Source organism: Camelus dromedarius, chromosome 17 (assembly GCF_036321535.1).
Source record: "Camelus dromedarius isolate mCamDro1 chromosome 17, mCamDro1.pat, whole genome shotgun sequence".
Taxonomy (NCBI): Eukaryota; Metazoa; Chordata; class Mammalia; order Artiodactyla; family Camelidae; genus Camelus; species Camelus dromedarius.
The window spans coordinates 404,146-423,200 of NC_087452.1; the positions used below are offsets into that span (position 1 = coordinate 404,146).

A 19,055-nucleotide genomic window follows, 5' to 3' on the forward strand; every position below is an offset into this window, starting at 1 on the left:
AAACTAAAACCAGGATGAAATACCATTTGCCAGATGGCTAAATTAAATATATCCACGGTTGCCAGGGATGCAGAGCAAGGGGAACTGTCAACACACCCCAGTGGGAGGGCACGCTGGTAAGACCCCGTGGAAAAACCCAAAACCCTTGGCATCACCTAGTCAAGGTAGAAATCCTGTGTCCTCTGCCTTCCAGCAACGCCGGAACAGGCACAGCCATATTGTCTGTAAGAGGAAAACACGGCAAAAACAGAACCGATATACTGTGGTACGACTGTCCTCAGAAATAGCACAGTAGTGAGAATTAACAAACCAGTTACAGGTACTAACACACATGAATCTCCGAACCTTAACCGTTGACGAAAAGGTGCAGAATACAAACGCAAGAGTCTACTGACACAAGGTACCAAAGCAAACCTGAAGGGACAAAACTGTCCAAGGATGTGTAGTATTTGGTAAAACCAGGAAGAGAAGCGAGCAATTCCGGAGAGGTTTCCCCGCGGGGAGGGAGGAGTAGGAGGTCGGGGAGGCACGGGGGCACCCACAGGAGTCTAGCCCCACCGGGGACCCCAGACGCGTCACGCGCTGGACCACACGCCGTGACCCTGGCGCGGGGCTGGACCGCGGCCGCGACGTCCCCCCCCGCCCCGCGTGCGTCCTCGGCCTCGACTGCACGGCGCACGGCTCGCACGGCCAGTCCTGACAACGCGGGCCTGTCTCAGACTCCCGGCCCCGCGCGCCCCCCGCACACCGTCCGCTCGGCCCGGCTCCGGCCTCTCCCCACGGCTCTCCTCCTCCCCGACCCCCGCCCACGCCGACAGGCTCGCGGCCCGGGGAGGGCAGCGGCTCGCCCGCGGGCCGGTCCGGAGGCCGGAGGCCCGACCGCGCGGCCGGTGTCGCCTGCGGGAGCGGGTCCGCACGCGAGGGCGGAACGGACGGGCGCGGGCGCGGGACCGGAGCCGGGACGGCGGGCGGGGACGGACCAGCGGACCGGGGCCTGCCGCCTACCCGCGCGCTGTGCGGACAGTAGCTCTTGCTGAAGATGACCACTCGGTGGCCCTCGATGAGGTCCAGCAGGCGGCGCCGCAGCTCCTCACGGGCCGCGGAGGACAGGCGGCTGGTCTCGGGGGCCGACGGGCGGGCTCGGCGCCCCGGCGGGGACAGCACGGACACGCCGCGGACACTGCCGAGCCGGCGGTTGGGGGTGGCGCCCCTCACCGGCCCCGGCGACATCTGCGCCCGCGAAGGCGGCGGCGGCGGCGGCGGCTGCGCCAGGGCCGCGGTGTAGCTCCCGGCGGGGCCGGGCCTGCGCAGGGACCATACACGGGCGGCGGCGGAGCTGACTGGGGTTACGGCCGCGAGCCCGGCTCCGCCCCGCCCCCGGCTCCGCCCCGCCCCCGGCTCCGCCCCGCCCCCGGCTCCGCCCCGCCCCCGGCTCCGCCCCGCCCCCGGCGCATGCGAAGTACACCGCTGCCCGACACCGCGCAGAACTCGCCTGTCTTTCGTGAAGGGGCGGGTGCCAAGCTGCAAGGTCTTGTTACCCCAACGTGGTGTGCGCACCGCGGGACAGCCCGGCTTCCCTGTGGTCTCCCAAGGGTGCCCCCTGTGGAGGACTTAAATCCATTCTTTATTGTCTCCATCAGCCCCCTCAGGCCACCTTAAAAACAGGTAAATGGTCTTTATCAAGGGTGGATGTCTGAGTCTTTTGAAAGTGTGAATAAATTAAGCCATCTTTACAGAAAATGGCTATTTTTTAAAGTTTATATCACACAAACTAAATAAAAATGCTACTGCGTTTCTTATTGCTATCCAGTTTTAAAATGAGTTTTGTAAACAGCTGTCCCTTGGTTCCTACTGCAAAGGGTTCTGGAGGCACTTCTAGTAAAGGGACCCTGAAGTCATCTGTGCTAGAGCAGGAATCCTGCGTCCATCATGTGGGTGGGTGTGTGAGCTCGGGGCCAACTTGCTCACCCTGACTTACAGCCCTGCACTTGCGCTGAGTGAATGAAACCCCAGCAAGGAGAGACACTCAACCATAAGACCAGCAGGCATGGCCTGGTCGTCTCGCCTGTCATCTCCTGACTGCCCTCTGGTCCGTGGTGCACCACCACACTGGCTTTCTTCCTGTGCCTCAGTTATGTCAAACCCATTCCTGCCTTAGAGTCTTTGCATTTGCTGTTTACTCAGCCTAGATGTTCTGCCCTGTCCAGTAAATCTAGCTTTTTCTTGACAACCTTGGCTTAAATGTTACTTTTTGTCAAATGACAAAACTAAAACAATTTGGTAACAAGTTCGATGTCCTGTATTCAAGGGAAAACAATCCAGTGATTGGTGGAGTACAGTGTCTCCCAAGCGGTGGAACATTCTTCCGGAGGGATGTCTGGGCAAGAGTGAGTTTTATTGAGTGCGAGAAGAAGCAACATGGAGACAGGTCATGCTGAGATTGCACATCTGACCTTATCTGGAAGGACCAGGCAACAAGGAAACAAGTATATAGCCCAGAGTTGGCTGGGCGTTTGGGGACTGGCTGACTTGATGCACTGTGTTTCTGGTCAAGGGAGCATTTATAGGAACGTGAAAGTTTGGTTTGCTGCTGTGGCACTATGGCCAGGAGCACATCCATCTTGGGTCTAGAAGTGTATTTCAATACTTCTCATAGAATGTTTTGTTGTCCACCCAAAATGAAGTAGTCCCCAGTTTCAATCACACTGCGTGTATTCACTTCCTTTATGACACATTTGTTGCTATTTGCAATTATCTTCTATGATTACTGGTTTACTTGCTCCCTTCCCCCGTCACCACCACCAGAAATGTGAGCTCCGTGAGGGACGGGCCTCTAGGAAGAGCTCTAATCCACATGGTGCCTTCTGAGTCTATCACACAGTGCCTGGCTTCTAGAAGGCATACAGTGTATTTTTACTGAACGAGTGAGTGAGCAATTCGGTCATGTCACAAATAACCAGCATATTTGTTACATTAACTTGCTTCTCCTCCTGTCCCCGTGTGACACACTGGGATTTCCAGTCTTTTCTTCCTACCCTGCTTACACTCAGGGTTGGATGAGGAAAACTCTGAAGACAACAGTTTTCTTCTTGTATCAAGTATTAGTTACCTATTGCTGCAGCACAAATTAGTCCAAAAGCGAGCAGCAGAAAACAACAAAAACTAATTACCTCACAGTTTCTCTGGGTCAGAAATCTGGGAACAGTTTCACTGGATGATTCTGGCTCAGGGTCTCTGTGAGATTTCAATTAGGCTATAGACTGGGGCTAAAGAATTAGCTCCCGTGCTCACTCACATAGTGTGGACAAGACTTAGCTCCTTACCTCATGGGCCTCTCAGTAGGTTTCCAGAGTTTCGAACGGCAGGCGACTTTCCCCAGAATGAGCGACCTAAAAGAGAGAGAGAGAGAGAGGGAGAGAGAGCACATGCACCCAAGCTGGAAGCCACATCTTTTTATAACCCAACCTCAGAAGTGACATCCCATCACTTTTGCTGTATCCTGTTTCCTACAAATGAGTCACTAAGTCCAACCCATACTCGAGGGGAGAGGAATTTAGCTCCATCTCTTGAAGAGAACTTTATCAAAGAATTTGTGGACGTATTGTGAGGACTGCCACATACCATGTCCTGTTTTTTTCTGTATGGAAGCCAATCTTTTTTTTTTTTTTTTTTTTACTTACTGTTGACATTTGGAAACATCACCTCGCTATCAGAAGATCTTGGTGTGATCTTTTGAACTGCAAATCTAGGTACGTCTTTAAGAAAACTTTCTTCTATTACACCTTTAGGTGTTGCTTCCATTTTATTATGTTTTTCTTCTAGAAAATTATGATGATATGTTGGGTTTCCTTTGCTTTTGCTTTTACTGTCTGTATAATTATTGTTATAACCTCACTGTTTTCCATCAATTTTTCTGTTAGTTTGTTTCTTCTAGCATATTTACTATGTCCTTAACTGTGCTTTTAGTTGTGTTTATTCTATGTGTTATTTTATATACAAATAATTGTATATAGACTGTATTTGCTGCTTTTAATGTAGGTTTTTGCTCTATATTACTTTTATTTTAAATTTTATTGTTTTATATTTTATTATTAAATATTAAATTAAGTTTAATAATTTACTTAAATTTCTGGGCTCTTCCAACCTTCCTTCTGTGAGCTTATCATCTCCTCTTTGAAGTTTTGTCCCTTTTCCTTGAGCTTCCTGCCTTCGTTTTTTGAAAAGACAGATAATATTTTCTCTAGCTTCTTTGATGTTGTGGAGAACTATTTGTGTGACTTCTGCCAATGTCTAGTCATCTTTTTTTTTTAGATTCCATATGTAAGTGATATCATATGGTATTTTTCTTTCTCTTTCTGGCTTCCTTCACTTAGAATGACAATCTCCAGGTCCATCCATGTTGCTGCAAATGGTATTATTTTAATTTTTTTTATGGCTGGGTAGTATTCCATTGTATATATATACCACAGCTTCTTTAACCAGCCATCTGTCGATGGACATTGAGGTTGAGGAAACTATTTTAATTAAGGTCTGAAAAGTGCAGGCCCTGGAGCCGACCGCCCGGCGCGGAGCCCGGCCCCGCTCCCTTCTGGTTGGTGGTCTGCGGCAACAGTCAAGGAGGGAGGCTGAGACCAGTCTCTGCCTCAAAGGGTTGGTGTCAACTTGAGCGGGGCAGTGCATATAAAGTGCTCAGGACAGCATCTGGCATGGGGTCAGCACACAGTCAGGACACATAAAATCTCCAGAAAGGAGAGAGTGCCGTCCCCATCTCACAGGTGAGCCAACCAAGGGTGAGGACAAGAACAGCGTCTGCCCAGGGCTGCATGGGTCAGGGGAGGACGGGCTTGGGTCCGAGCAGCTGCCTCCGGGGCAGTGCTCCCTCGAGGGTCAGCCCTGGGACACCCTTAAATTCCCTTCAGTGTGTGAGCCAGGTGAGCTGTGCTTTCTGTTACTTGCAATGAAAAGCATCTTTACAAATAAAAACATTTCAGGGTTATGATACTAGGTGCAGAAAAATCCATGACTCACACTTGCTTAATGGAGTCTATTTTTAAATCATAAAATATCCTTCTTTATCCCTTAACTCTTCAGTCCTTAGATTCGGTTTTTCCAAATATTACTGTGGCCAAATCTACTTTCCTTCATTGGCATTTGTATACACATCACTTTCCATTCTTTCCTTTTCAGCATAGGTTTGTCTTTTTCTTCCATATTTGTCTCTTGGGACAAGACACAGCCTAATTAATTACCTCTTATCCCTTATAAATTCTTAATTAATTGAACACAGATTGAAGAAATCAGAGGATGGAGCCAAGAAGATATTGACACAGAAAGTAGGTTAGTGGTTGCCTCAGGCTGGGCAGCCGGGGAGACAGTAGGGAGGCGTGGGGAGTGGTGGCCACGGATAACAGGTTTTTTTTTTTTTTAGTAATAAAAATGTTCTAACATTACGGTGGTAATGCATAACTCTGGGAATATACTAAGAGCCACTGAATTTATACTTTAAATGGGTGCACTGCATGGTATGTGAATTCTATCTTTTGTAAATCGTTAAAGAAAGAAGATATGAATAAATAAAACAAGAAGCAATTAGAAAACTAGAAAGAATCCTTAGAAATTTGAAGTATTGTTGCCAAAAACTTACTTATACATAAGAATATTGTATGTAATGTGAATGATTAGATACAAATATTATATACAAACATAATATGAATGTTATATAATTAATGTTATCTATACATGTATTTCAAGGTATACATCTCTGTGTGTAAGAAGATTCCGCACAATATGGCACAATAAGGTAAAGAGGCAGAAAATATGAAAGATAAACCAAAAATCAAATCAAACCATCAGGTGGAAATGTCTGTCCAAGAGAAGCTGCAAAAACACAGAGAAATGGGGACAGATAGAAAAAAATAGTAATAATGGGAGACAAGTCCCCAGAACTGAGGCAAATGAGACTTCAGTCCAGAAGTGCCCTCCCCGCGCCTGGCAGAAACGGATCAAAAAGACTCACGTGACATGAGCACATTTCTGAATACTGAGAGTAAAGAAAATTTCATATAGCTTCTAAGAAAGGTGTGTGCAGGGGAGGTGTATTTGGCATCAGATGCCTCACCAGTAACTCCGGGAGAAAAGGGAGCACGGCCCCTAAATGTGTGAGGAACGTTAACTGTGCACCTAAACACACGTAGAACAAGCCACTGTTTGAAAGTAAAATAAAGATACTTTCTGACACGGAAGGACTCAGGAGGTGGACCTTGCCCAGAGCTTTTCTCAGGAAGGCGCCTCCACCCAGATAAGGAGCTAATCCCTGAAGACATGCCCCAGGAGGAAAGGTGAGTCCGTCCTAGGAGGTCAGTGAATGCAAGCCCTTGTGCGAAGCCCATCTCCGCTTTCTGCCCCTCTGCCCTGTCATGTCACAGTGGTGTGGAGGGCTCACCGGCCCAGCCTCCACAGAGGCCCGGTGCTCAGAAAGATTCCTTAGCGGGAGGCTGCTTTCCTAATCCCGAGCCCCAGAGGGCAGAGGGTGGGGAATAACCCACAGAGACATGACTGCCCAGCTGGTGATCTGGAGCAAGTCGAAGAAGGGCAGAAGAATAAAGTCAGTGGGCGTGTCAGCTGATGCTGCGTAAGGAAGCATCCCAAAGTGCAGCCGCTTCTCACAGTGACCTGAGCTGGCAGGACGGTTCTGCTTGCCTGAGCTGGGCTCAGCAGGGCTTGCTGGTGTGCCAGCTGTGAGTCGGCTTGCTGGTGTGCCAGCTGTGAGTCAGCAGCTGGCCTCGCTGATCTCCCTGAGGCTTCCTAGCACATCTAGGGATTCAGCTGGGACAACTGGCTGACTCACCCTGGCCCAGAGGTCTGGAGAGACAGGAAACACACAAGGCCTCCTGAGGCCTCGGCTCAGAACCAGGACACCGTCACTTCTGCCCCATTCTGTTGCCCAAAGGGCCAGGCTGGACTCGGGTCAGGGGGAGCACACTCCTCATATCCTGATGCACCAAGAACATGCACACAGCGAAGGGAAAACCTCAGCTACTTCCACAGCCTGCCTAGCACGGGAAAGAAAACAAGGGTTTTTGAAGGTAGCAGACAGGGCCCTCTCTTCCTAGGCAGGCTCTGTTTTCCTCTCCCCTGTACCCTGGGCACGGACAGACCATTTCCCAGACCAGAACCCCAGGCATTCTGAGTAGCTCAGACTTTGCTGTGTTTATTTCCGTTTCCTACATGGGGAGAGGCCCCTGGTCAGACGAGTGTGGGATTCACATCAGCACCGGAGCAGAGATGCAGGGAGGCAGTGGACGGTCAGGATGAGGCTCTCAAGGCAAAGATGAAGCGGCCCCCATCCCCCCTGGGGTTGATCTTTCCAGAAGGCAGCCTGGGAGAGTCATGGAAATGCCTGCTCAGGCGGAAACTTAAAACTATGCAGCTGCTCCTGGTCCCTGAGTGGAGACCCCAAGCTACCTGGCAACAGAGCTGCCTCACTTTCTTCTGAGTCTCCTAAGTCTATAAATGTAAGGCAAGCCTTTTTTTTTCGAGAAAGGGTGTAACAGACTTCTTTTGGCTTGGAAATGCCCCCCTCCCCAAGAGTCCTTAATGTACAAAGCCAGGGAGCAGATGGTGGCAGATTTGCACAGGGGCCACCAGCCTGCCAGGAAAAGGGGGCTGGGGACTCTGAGCTCTCCTTTCATTGGTACCAGGCCCTCTTCCAAAGAGGTGTGCCACCCCCCACGACAGCCCCGTGGGAAAGGGTGGCCGTGGCCCCAGAGGGTGATCGTCTACGAGGGAGGGGCAGAGTCAGGCTGTTGGGGGCCTGTCTGGGCCATGCCAGCCACCCTTGGGTCACAGGGTGTGGTCATTCCTGCAGTGGTGCCAGCCAGGCAGTGCCGGCCCAGAGCAGTGGCAGGCGGATGGGAGGGAGATAGTTCCTGGAAAGCCCTTGGGATTCTCGAACCACTTGGGTGGGTGGTAAGGGCTCCAGCCTCAGATGCAGAATCTCTGTCACCTAGAGCAGGCCAGGCATTGAAGCAGATGGTGGGACAAGTGCCACACTGGCCAGTGGCTTGACTGGCTGCGCTCCCTGCCTCCATTTCCCAGGTGGAGGCCTGTGTCTCGCCCCTGGGGTCCCCAAGAGTGATTCCTCTGTCACAGGCCCTAGCCGTCCCGTAGCCTGCCCACAGCCGAGTCCAGGGCCTGGCACCGCCGTTATACTCCATCTGCCCAGCAGTCCCCCAGGGACGGCTCCGCGTGGCCCGCCCGGCGTCACTTCCGCGGCCGGCCACCAGATGGCAGTGGCCGCTCGGGAAGCAGGCCGCGCAGGTCGCTATCTCTCCGCGCACCTGGGGATAGGTGCGTCCCCGCCGCCCGCGGTCCGCGCACCTGAGTGCCTCGGGGACCCCGCGGGTGGGGCCCCGCACAGTGCCTCCCCGCCCAGGCATCCCGCTCAGGGTCTGGGTCTCCTCGGATTCACCGGGGGGAGGAGCATGTGCGCGTAGTGTGGACCGGAGAGGGCGGGGCGGAAATGCCTGGGGGGCTCACCGATGAACAGGAGGAGCAGGGCGTGTCCACTGTCAGGCAGTGTCCCGGGTGGGCAGGCAGGCACGTGGGCAGGCATCCTGGTAAGAGGGGGCAAAGTGTGCTGCCGCTTCCCTGTATTGACTCGGTGAAAGCACAGCCCTCGGATTCTCTGAGCTACCTGGACTATTCCCATTTCACAGACAAGGACGCTGAGGCCCAGAGGGTCATGACTTGCTGGAGCCATCTTTAGTAAGTGGCCCAGTGGGATGCAGGATGGAAGTGGGAGGAGGGATGGAGCTGAGGACGGGCAGAGACCTGCAGAGACCAAGTGAGGGAGGGGCCCGGGGGCAGGAGAAGGATGCCTGGCAGGAGCAGTGTGGGACTCCTCCACAGCCCACAGCCGCGGTGGCCTGGGTAGGGAGGCCCTGTGCCCTCTGGGAGCCGGGCCCAGAGTCCAGGACCCGTCCCCTTTGTAGACACCCTACCACCTGCCCAGACTGTTAACACGTTCTCAGAGCCCTTGCGTGCACCATCATTTGTAATGCTACACACATGCGATTTTCTGATTAATGTCTGGCATACCCCTCCTCCAGAGCAGAAGCCCCAGGAGGGCAGGGAGCAGGCCGTCTGGTCACCACTGACATGTGGCTGACCCTCCTGGGAGGTAGGAGTGAAACCAAACCACAGACAGTTCCCCCCCAGGCAAGGGTGCAGGGTGGGGGCCCTGGGGGTGCGGTCTGCACAATCACCTCTTGTCTCAGCCCCTCCCGTCCCCGGCCCTGACCCCCTGACCACACACATCCTTCCAGCACCCAGTAGCTCGAGGGATGCTCACTACCTGTGGAGCGTGTCCCGAGGACGAGCGAACAAGCTGACGTGGCTGAGACCAGAGTCTTTGCGCCACAGCCTTCGCTGCTTCCCAGCTGTGAGATGTCCGAGGGCTGGTGGCCGCTCTGTTTCCCAGGAAGGGCTGTCTCAGGGACGTGGCCTGGAGGTGACAGAGCTGATGTGTCTGGGGAGGGAGGCCACTCGCCGGTGTTCCCTGCCTCCCCGCAGGGACCGGCCGCGGCCTCACAAGCTGGAGCCAGCACGCTGGCCTCTGGTTTGGTTCCCGTTCACTTGCAGGAATCGTCTCACCCGGAAGAATTCACTTTCTCCCTCAACCGTACAGGTGTCACCTGCCACTTCAAGACACAGAGGAGCCATTAGTGGAGACGTGACTGGTGTCTGCAAGCCCCAGGGGCCAGTTCGGGGGTAGCCGCTGGTCATTAGAGTTCCGCTGGCCCCGCTGCAGTGTTTTCTTACCTTGCAGCATTATTTGTGCTTCTTGTCCTTAAACTGTGGTGAGCGAGAATTTTCTGAGTGGAGGGGCCAGCGTGCTCCTCCCTGCCTCCGACTTTCTCCTTCGTCACAGCTCCAAGAATTAGTGCCCAAGTAAAGCCAGCCCACAGGGGCGCGTGCTCTGTGAATCTGACCCACGGTAGTAACGGGCGCAAACCTTAGGCCAGAAAACCTGTCGAACAGGCCTCCACGCACCACTCTCTTGTCAAGTTGTGAGGAAGGGCATGTACAGACGCAGGGAGGAAACACAACCAACCGGGGGCTGTGGGCGGATTTCTTAGGTCGGCAGACAAGATGTTTATGACACATGCGAGACTGAAATTCTAAGTTGCAAACATATCAAGGCTGGGCTTGGAGGCAGATTTCGAGTTCTTCCCGTTTACGAGCCTGTGAATGTGGTGCTACACTGCATTTATCCGAGTCTCAGAGAAACGGAAGACACAGAGCTTGAAGCTTATGAAATGCAGAAAGGGGAGGTCGTGGGAGTCCAAAGGCTGGAATTCAGGACTCGACCTGCAGGAGTCGGGCTGGGGCTAGGAGTTTCTGTCCATCCTACCAAGAACCTTTGAGCCAGCCCAACCCATCCACACTGAAGTCCCCCATGGCCCAGGAAGTTCGCCAGGAGCACCAGCAGCCTTCATAGGCCCCATGGGGGCGGACTTCCTCACCTGCCTGCCAGGATCACCTGCGCCACGCTGGCTCTTCCGTGTTTGGCCACTTCTGCAGGTTGGAGGGACTGTCCCACTTCCTGGCTTTCTCCTCCTCCTTGTCCCCCCAGGGAGGACACCTCAGTCCCATTCCCCAATGGGGCCCCCGAGCCAAGCTGCAAAGCAGGGGTCAGCGAGCTGCCATTCTGGAGCAGCGGAATGCGTGCCTGCGGGAGGGTAAAGGAGGTGGCAGGCGACCTCCACTCTTGGCAGACACCGCTCCCGTGAGCCCCTCCAGTCAGTCTCCACTTCAGCACCAGTGCTGCTAACTGCTCAGATCTGCTTGCAGGTCTGTAAGATGATTCACGAATCTGCAAGTGAGTAATGAGGCAGTCTTTCCCCCGTGTTCTCTGAATACTGACACTATGAAAGAGTGAGAAATCAAATTTTATAGAGGAGGCAGGACGGGAGTTTTGAATAAGCATAATTAATGGCTTCAGAGAGGTGTACAAAGATACCGTTTTTGTTAAAGAAAAAAAAGGCCATTAAAAACTTGATCGCTAAATTAGGAAAAACAGAAGCCCAATAAGTAGGCTTAAGGATGGAATATCCTCATTCTAGAAAACCTAAGTGAGGCACTGTCATGAAAGTACAAAGAAACAGAAAGCAGGAAATAAAAGTTGCGGGGCATGGAGGATAGATAGAAAGACTGTAAAAGCCAGCAAATAAGAGCCCTAGAAAGGCAGAACAGAGAGACTGGAAGGGAAGAGACTTTCTAAGAAATCCTCCCCAAACTGCACGCCCTTTCGCGTGGAGGAGACGGTTGAGAAATGCATCCGGCCGCGTACTTCATGACGCGGGGTCTCAGGGGCATGACGCCGAGCAAGGGCGGACAGACCCCGTGGTCTGAGGCCACAGAGCTGGACTCAGGGCGACGGGAGCTGCGCCGTGGGTCACCTGTGGTGGGGATGACGGGGAAGAACAGGTGATGTTCTGTATCGCTCTGGGTCGCATCTGCAGGGACGTGCTCACCTTGGAAAACTTCAGCAAGTGGTGCGCCTAAGACCTGGGCAGGTAAAGCGCACCTGTTACTCTTCAACAAAAAGTCACGGAACAAGAATTCTAGGGAACTGGTTAATGGAGCCGGGGGAAGTGGCACTGTGTTGTTTGACTTCTTGTGGGGGTAACTTACTGCAGACAGTGCTTTATAAATATAAATGTAAGTATACATTTTTAAAAGGTGAAACAAACTTAACAAAGAATTCAATTGGTATAACAAAATGTAAGAAAAGGGGGAAAAAACCAAAAAGCACAATACATGAAAAACAAAAAAATGGAACAAACAGTTCTAATAATTTCAATCATCACAATAGACATGAATGGATTGAATTCACTAATGAAAAGAAAAATCTCTGGTTGGATAAAAGTACAAACTATGTGAAACATATGGAAAAGGAAATAATCCAGGAAAAATGAAAGTGAAGGAAAGAAGATACTAATAAAACAAAAAAGCTGTTAATGTTACATTCAGCTGAAATAGAATTCAAGGTCAAAGTACTTCATAATAAAAGAAAGGGCTGTGTCCTGCTGAGGAAAGGGAGCGCGCCACAGGTGACCAATGGTCACTGAGCCGCACTTACTGCACAGCTTCGAAACGCGCAGCGCAGACACCTGACCGTCACAAGCAGGAGAAAAACAGAGCCTCAATGTCTTAGTGGGAGATTCTGACAAAACTTTCAGAGAAATAAGTAAAGAGAAATTTAAAAAAAAGGATTTGAATAAAACAAGCAATAAGCTTAATCTAATCACACATCTGCTCAACTGACAGAGATTATATGTTCTTTTAACCATAAATGGAATAAATATTTGGAAAAGCCGACCTGCATGAGGCCGTAGAGGTCATCTTAATAAACTCCAAAGAGCTGCTCTTGTTTAAGCTGATTGAAATGCAATAAAATGAGAAGTTAACAAAAACATTTTATTAGCTCTTGAATTAACGGAAAATAAAAACACGTAATGTACGAACTGTTTATGTCTGAACACAGAAGCATCGTATCACAGAATCTTTCTACCACAGTGAAACTCAAAGGAAAAAGTGTGACATACACATTTATCAGAAAACAAAAAAGACTGAAGGGAAGGGGAGGGTGGAGCTCCGTGGTGGAGCACGTGCCAAGCAGGCACAAGGTCCTAGGTTCCATCCCCAGTCTCACCATTATATAAATAAATAAACCTAATTACTACCCCCACAAAGAAGATTGGAAATAAATGAACTAAACTTTCAAATCAAGAAATTATTTAAAAACCATTTGAAAAATCCAAAAAAGTACAATGATGGAATTAATGTAGAAATTAAGGAAACACAAACACAATGCAGCTGATCAATGAAATAGATGTTTAAAGAGACAAAAGAGCACAGCTCAGGAGAGTGAAGCTGTACGTGGGCCTTTCTCACACACACAGACGCAGAGCGCCTGGACAGAACACGCAGCAGCAGAAGCCCGGGCCGTGCGGGCAGGGCGCCCCTCGGGCCGCCCTGGGGAGCCGCGCTGCCTGCTTGTCTCCGTGTCTTCCCACCTCTCCCTTCCCACTCTGAGATTGCTGCACGTCTGTCTGTTTCTCATCTTCTCCGGATAAACCTCTTCTGCTTATGTTCACTTGTGAGCCCTTAGCCTTTGTTCTCTAATTTGTCTATTTTTCTTTAGTTTCACTTTAAAAAATGTTTTTCTTTGTGTCTAGATGTTTCTGCAAAAGTGTCTTTGTTTCCACTTTTGTTTTTAATCTTTTTTCTTTTCTGTATCTCTCCCTTCATTGGTAAAAATATCAAAAATGAGTAAATGTTATGATTTTATTAACAGAATCTGTTCCTTCTTAATTTTAAATTGTGATGGACAGGATATTTTTATAGTGTCACACTTTAAGTTGATTGGGCTTTTATCCTTTAAAAAATTAGCCAATCTGGCAGTATATTAAGGAATCTAAGTATATGTTCAACTTTAGAAAAAATCCCACCAGTGTAAATCACTATTTCACTCGCGTACAAGAAAGACCACATAGCTATTTTCACAGGGAACAAAAATACTTTTGAAAATATTCAAGATACATACTTTCGTGATAAGAAAACAAAGCTTCTAGCAAATTAGGTTCTTTCTTAATATGATAAGGCATCAGAACTCTACAGTAATGGTCACACTTGATAATGAAACGAGAAGAGACACTGTTCCTGTCATTACGCTACTCAGCCTTTCCACGGGAGAGTCCAGCCAGTGCTGTAACACAAGGGAAAGCGGCAGCAATACCGGAGAAAGGGACAAAACTGAGGTTACCTGCAGAGCACATGATCATCCTAGAAAACTTCAACAGAGCCAACTGGCAGACCAGTCAGAGTTCAGCAGTGCAGCCAGAGGTAAGTCAGCGTAGAAAAGTCACAGGCTTAATTACACACTAGCACAATCCAATTAGAAACTGAAATGAAAAGTGAAGTCATTCTTACAAGCAACAAATTCCGCAGAATATCTAAAACGAAACCTAATAAAAACGTCTAAATAGTATATAAAGTAAGCTACCAAAGTTTACCGAATGGCCTTCAAGGAGAGTGAGCTATCTCAGTTCTCCCATAAATTAATCTCTAAATCCAGCGGCGCCTTGGGTGCAATCTCAGGAAGCCTGTTAATGGCACATGACAAGGTGATTTGTTTCCCCAGAAGGGAGATTTCCAGAGGAGGTCAGGAAGTGTGCAAAGAGAATACAAAGAGGGACTTTCCTAGTCGGATATCCAAATATCTGATAAAGTTACAGCAGTTAGATGAGTGGTGACTTGCTATAAAAATAGCTAAAGAACAGAGAAATCTAGAAATGTATCGTGTACATATGCAAAATACACCATTACCAAGCTGGCTTTTTAAATTCAGTGGCAAAACAATAAAATATTAATAAATGGTAAGAGCTATCTACACACAAATCTATCTGATCGGCTCCTTCCGTGAAAACATTCTACGCACCACAATCCCACAGCAAAATAAAAAGTTAACTGCAAATGGTCTTAAAAGTAAACATTAAAAAAAACTGCTTACAATCTTAGTGGAGATACTTCCTTACTAACACACAAAATCTGCAAGCCAAAAAAGGGCGCGATTAGAGATCTGACTGAGAAAGATGTAAGTTTGGTTGTCAATAATGATCTACAGTTAGAAGACAAGGGGGAGACGGGCAAAAACAGAGACCGCCTCTGGAAAAGCGATGTCTGGAGTGAGTGAGGCCCCTGCAAACCAGCAACAAAAGGACCGGATCGAAACAAGGAGGGGGGCCAAGTCCACGAGAAGGCGACTGACAGGCAGGGGAGTCTCATGACCAGCGCAATGGGGAGCTGCTTTCCTCCAGACACAGTCACGCCCCAGGGATCCGCAGTGAAGGCTGCAACAAACTTTTTCTCTATCACACTGGTAAAAGTTAGATGTTAACATCCAGTGCTGGCAGTGACACGGGGAAATGGGCATTCTCACGTGTGAGTAGCAGGGGAAGGGCGGACTCAGAGCGACTGAGAAGCATCCACGGACTGAACTTGCAGCTCTGCTCCCAGAAATCTGTTCTCTGGGGACTGTGTTCCAGGGACGGGCCTCGACATCACCCACCTCCAGGGCTGCCCCAAGGACGTCCTCCCCTCTGGGGCTGGAGAAGGCTTCCCAAAGCGCAGCTTGGACCAGACCACCTCCCCACCCCCAAATCAAGGGTCACTGTCCACCGCCTTGGGGTCCAACTCTGCACCTGGCATTCAACACCTCCGTCCTCACGATGCAACCAAACTTTCCGGAGTTTCCCCACCACATCCCACTCTCCTGCCACTCTGGGCCCAGCCACAGCCTTCCCCAGGGCCACCACTGGCCAGCCATTCTCCAAGAAAAGGGTTCTTACCCACAGTCCAAAGATGGATTTGGGGGCGGTCCGTCTAGTCTGCGAGGAGCCAGACACAGACTCTTGCACGAAACGACCTAATCCCACCCTGGGCACTGATGACAGAGGCAAACTTTCACAGAAGACGGTCACGTAGAGAGGAAGAGCGAGTCCACCACACATCCCAGCCCATCTGACGCACCTCTTAACCGTACCTCCTCTTCCTACTCGTCTGTCTTCTCTCCTTTCAGTCCGCTCTTCCGTGACGCCCCACCCCCACCTCTCAAAACCCATCCAGCCCACAGCCTGCTCAACAAAAGTGCCAGTCTCAACAGCACAGACACCCCGAATGCTGCTGCTTCTCCTTCTTCGGGTTTCTGGGGGTGGGGACCGGGGCTCTGAACCACACCCATCCTACAGATGAGGAGCCTGAGGGTCACAGAAAGCAAGAAGACGTCCTGCACCACCGGGACCCTGCTCCCTCAGTAACTCCTCGGGGACAGACACCGGCCCCCGCCGCAAGCCTCCTGTGCTCCAACTCCTCTCACTTCTGCCCAGGGGTCTCCAAACTCCAGCCCAAAGGAAGTCCAAGTCAGTGTGCAGTGAAGGGGAACAAGTGAGGCAAGTGGAGGGCAGCAAACCCAACTCACCTTCAAAGGTGCACAAAGGCCAGCATCTCTGAGCAAAGATCTTAGTGCCCAAGAAGCACCTTCTGACGGCAGAAGATCCACGGAGCACAGTTCCTCTCCCGCAGAAGACCTGTTATCATGGCGCCTGTTCACAAAGTAGATTTGATTTTGCTCAGTGTGGTATCTCAGCATCTGAAATTTGTTATTCGTACTGTATCTTTTTCGCAAGGACCTTCAGAAACAGCGAAGGATCAATGAGCTGTCTGTTCATCAGCTGTGTGTGACACTCCCAGTGCTTAGATTTCTTTCCTCTTTGCTTCTGCTCTGAAAAGACGGCTCTTCCCAGCTCTTGCAGGTGGGAGGGGCCCTGGGGCTGAACGCCCAGTGGATGTGAACGGAAGAGGTGGTCCCTGAGGCAGGAGACGCTGGGGCTTGATTCTCTAGGCTCCGAGGCTCACTCTTGTCCTGCTGAGTTGGCCGAGAAAGCCAGATGTTCCAGACGAGCAGGAGAAGCATGGTGGAGCCTCCAGTGGCCAGGATTGCCAGGTTCTGCACACCCACATTTTACCGGAGTGAGAAGTAAAACATTACGTTGTTGCCCCCACCACACAGATATTTTCAACTTTCTTTGGGGTATAATATCCATATAAAACACCCAGATGTTAAGTGTGCAGCTTGGTGTTGATAAATGTATACATAGCCACCATCCCAAGTTCTATCTTCCCATCAATTTCCATCCACCTTCCCAGACAAGTGTTTTGCAGTTTTCAGGCGACAAGTTTTGCACTTCTCTGGTTAAATCTATTCCTCCACGTACTGTTCTTTTTGATACTAATGTAAGTGGAATTTGCTTCTTAATTTCATTTTTAGATTGTTCATTTTGAGTGTATAGAAATAGAGCCGATCTTCGCTTATCATCTTTACATCCTGCAAACTTGCTGAACTTGCGTATTAGCTCTGCTGAGTGTGTGTGTGTGTGTGTGTGTGTGAGTGTGAGAATTCCTTAGGATTTTTTTCTTTTTTTAATTGAAGTATAGTCACTTTACAGCATTATGTTAATTTCTGGTGCACAGCATGTTTCAGTCATGCATACACACACATGTATTCCTGTTCATATTCTTTTTCATTATAGGTTATTACAAGATATTGATATAGTTCCCTGTGCTGTACAGTAGGACCTTGTTGTTTATCTGTTCTGTATTTAGCAGTTAATATCTGCACAGCCTGAACTCCCAAGTTATCCCTTTCCCCCCTGGTAACCATAAGTTTGTTCTCCATGTCTGTGAGTCTTTTTCTGTTTTGTAAATAAGTTCATTTGTTTCTCTTTTTTTCGGATTCCACATTTAAGTGACATTACATGGTATTTTTTACTTTTTCTGGCTTATTTCACTTAGAATGATGATCTCTAGATCCATCCATGTTGCTGCATCTTAGAATTTTTATATACAGATCATGTCACCACAAAGAGACTTCTTTCCAGCCCTTTGCTTCACTTTCTCATCCAGTCGCTCTGGCTAGAACCTCTGGAGTAATGCTGAATAGAAGTCATGGAAGCAGAGATCTTTCATCTTTCTCCTGATCTTATGGGAAAAGCTCCCCTTGGGCTTTAACACGCACAGAGCAAACCACTTTTCTTACCTCTCTACTCTGCCAGCCCTTTTCTTCCTCCTCTTCTTCTAGAGAGTCCAATAACAACAGCTATTACTGAATGAGTTCACTGAGTGCCAAGCTCTGGGCAAGCACTCCACGTAATGTTGCCACCACTCTTACATTTGTCAGAAAACGGAGGGGCACAGGTCTAGAGAGAGGCAGAGCTCAGCCCTGTGCCCCATCACACTGCTCTCTTCAGCTCTGTGCTGTTCTCCAGCCCCAAGCTGCCTAAGAGCCACTTGGCCAGAGACAGGTCACAAGGTCACCTTCGGCTGCAAGGGAGAAGGGGCTCTAGGGAGGAGAGTATTTTTTATCTCCCCAAGTGCAGAATTTTACTTCCTGCTTATTATTCTGAAAAGTTTCAAACCATTAGAAACAGTGAAAGAATAATACAGTGGATCCCAATATATAGTTCACCTAGAGTTGCCTACTGCGAACATTTTTTTTCTGAACCGTCTGAGCGAGTATGGGTTGCAGACACTATGACACTCCACCCCCAATACTTCTGAATACATCTCCCGAGAATGAGAAAATTAACGTGACTTCAATAACGTCACCTAGGGACACTATTCCACATGTGAAACTTTCCCAGTTGTCTCAAGGACCCTTTTATAGCTTTGTTATTGTTGCCGTTACCTTAACCCAGGAACTAACCAAGACTCACTGCTGCAGTTCATCTCATGCCTCCTTCACATCTTTAAAACCTGTGTTCTGTGTTCACAATGTCAGCCTTTTGGAGGGACAGCTGTTTTTCAGGATGTCTCACATTCTGGACTTGTCTGGGTGTTTCCTAGCAGTTGAGCTCCGATCACACATTTTGGCAACAGCACTCCAGAGGGGATGTCCTGTGTCCCTTCCATCTCCTCGGGAGGGACAGCAGTCGTGCCCACCCACTCTTTGTGATGCTAAGTTTGGCCATTTGGTTAAGGAAGTGACCTCCTGATCTCGTCATTCCAATAGTTTTATGATTGTTCAGAAATCTGTGGTGAGACTTGGGGGTCACGTGAATATCCTGTTTGCTGACCACCTTTCATCCAATGGCTTTAGGATCCATTGATGATTTTTGCCTAATTCAGTTAATTCACTGAGGGTCACAAAACGGCAATGTTTAAATCTCACACTGACTTGCTGGCATTTTTCTGCAAACAAGAGTCCTCCTCCTTTACTAGACCCCCTCCTTTTTCTTTCAACACATGGACTATCAGACTTTTAAAAAAATGAAACATAAGTTCAAACTGTCAAACTCTTACAGTGCTCAAATTTGCCCAGTGGAAGCTTAGGCACAAATTCTTCTAACCAGGCATGTTGTTGTACTTAAGGAAATGGGGGTTCTGCTGTGAGGCAGCAAAGAACGGGTCTGGAAAGCACCTGCCACAACACT

The 19,055-nt window shown here is 49.5% G+C and overlaps 1 protein-coding gene and 1 long non-coding RNA gene across 4 annotated transcripts in view; both read right to left on the reverse strand.

The window, feature by feature from the left end:
• TXNRD3 (thioredoxin reductase 3) overlaps positions 1 to 1,328 on the reverse strand; it is a 38,674-nt gene extending 37,346 nt beyond the window's left edge. For all 3 annotated transcript variants that reach the window (XR_010384732.1, XR_010384731.1, XM_031471093.2), the window contains exon 1: positions 1,006 to 1,328. Coding sequence is in view for 1 of the 3 variants with exons in the window: in XM_031471093.2 (XP_031326953.2) it covers positions 1,006 to 1,230 (225 nt within the window). In the remaining 2 variants the exon portion in view is untranslated. The remainder of the gene's footprint in view (positions 1 to 1,005) is intronic.
• A 169-nt stretch (positions 1,329 to 1,497) lies between these two features.
• Positions 1,498 to 10,000, reverse strand: LOC116158319 (uncharacterized). Its single transcript, XR_004142645.2, has 4 exons — positions 9,356 to 10,000; positions 8,539 to 8,615; positions 3,324 to 3,389; positions 1,498 to 1,654 (listed from the first exon to the last, which is right to left on the reverse strand). It is a non-coding gene; the product is annotated as an uncharacterized LOC116158319 (long non-coding RNA).
• Between the last annotated feature and the right edge of the window lie 9,055 nt (positions 10,001 to 19,055).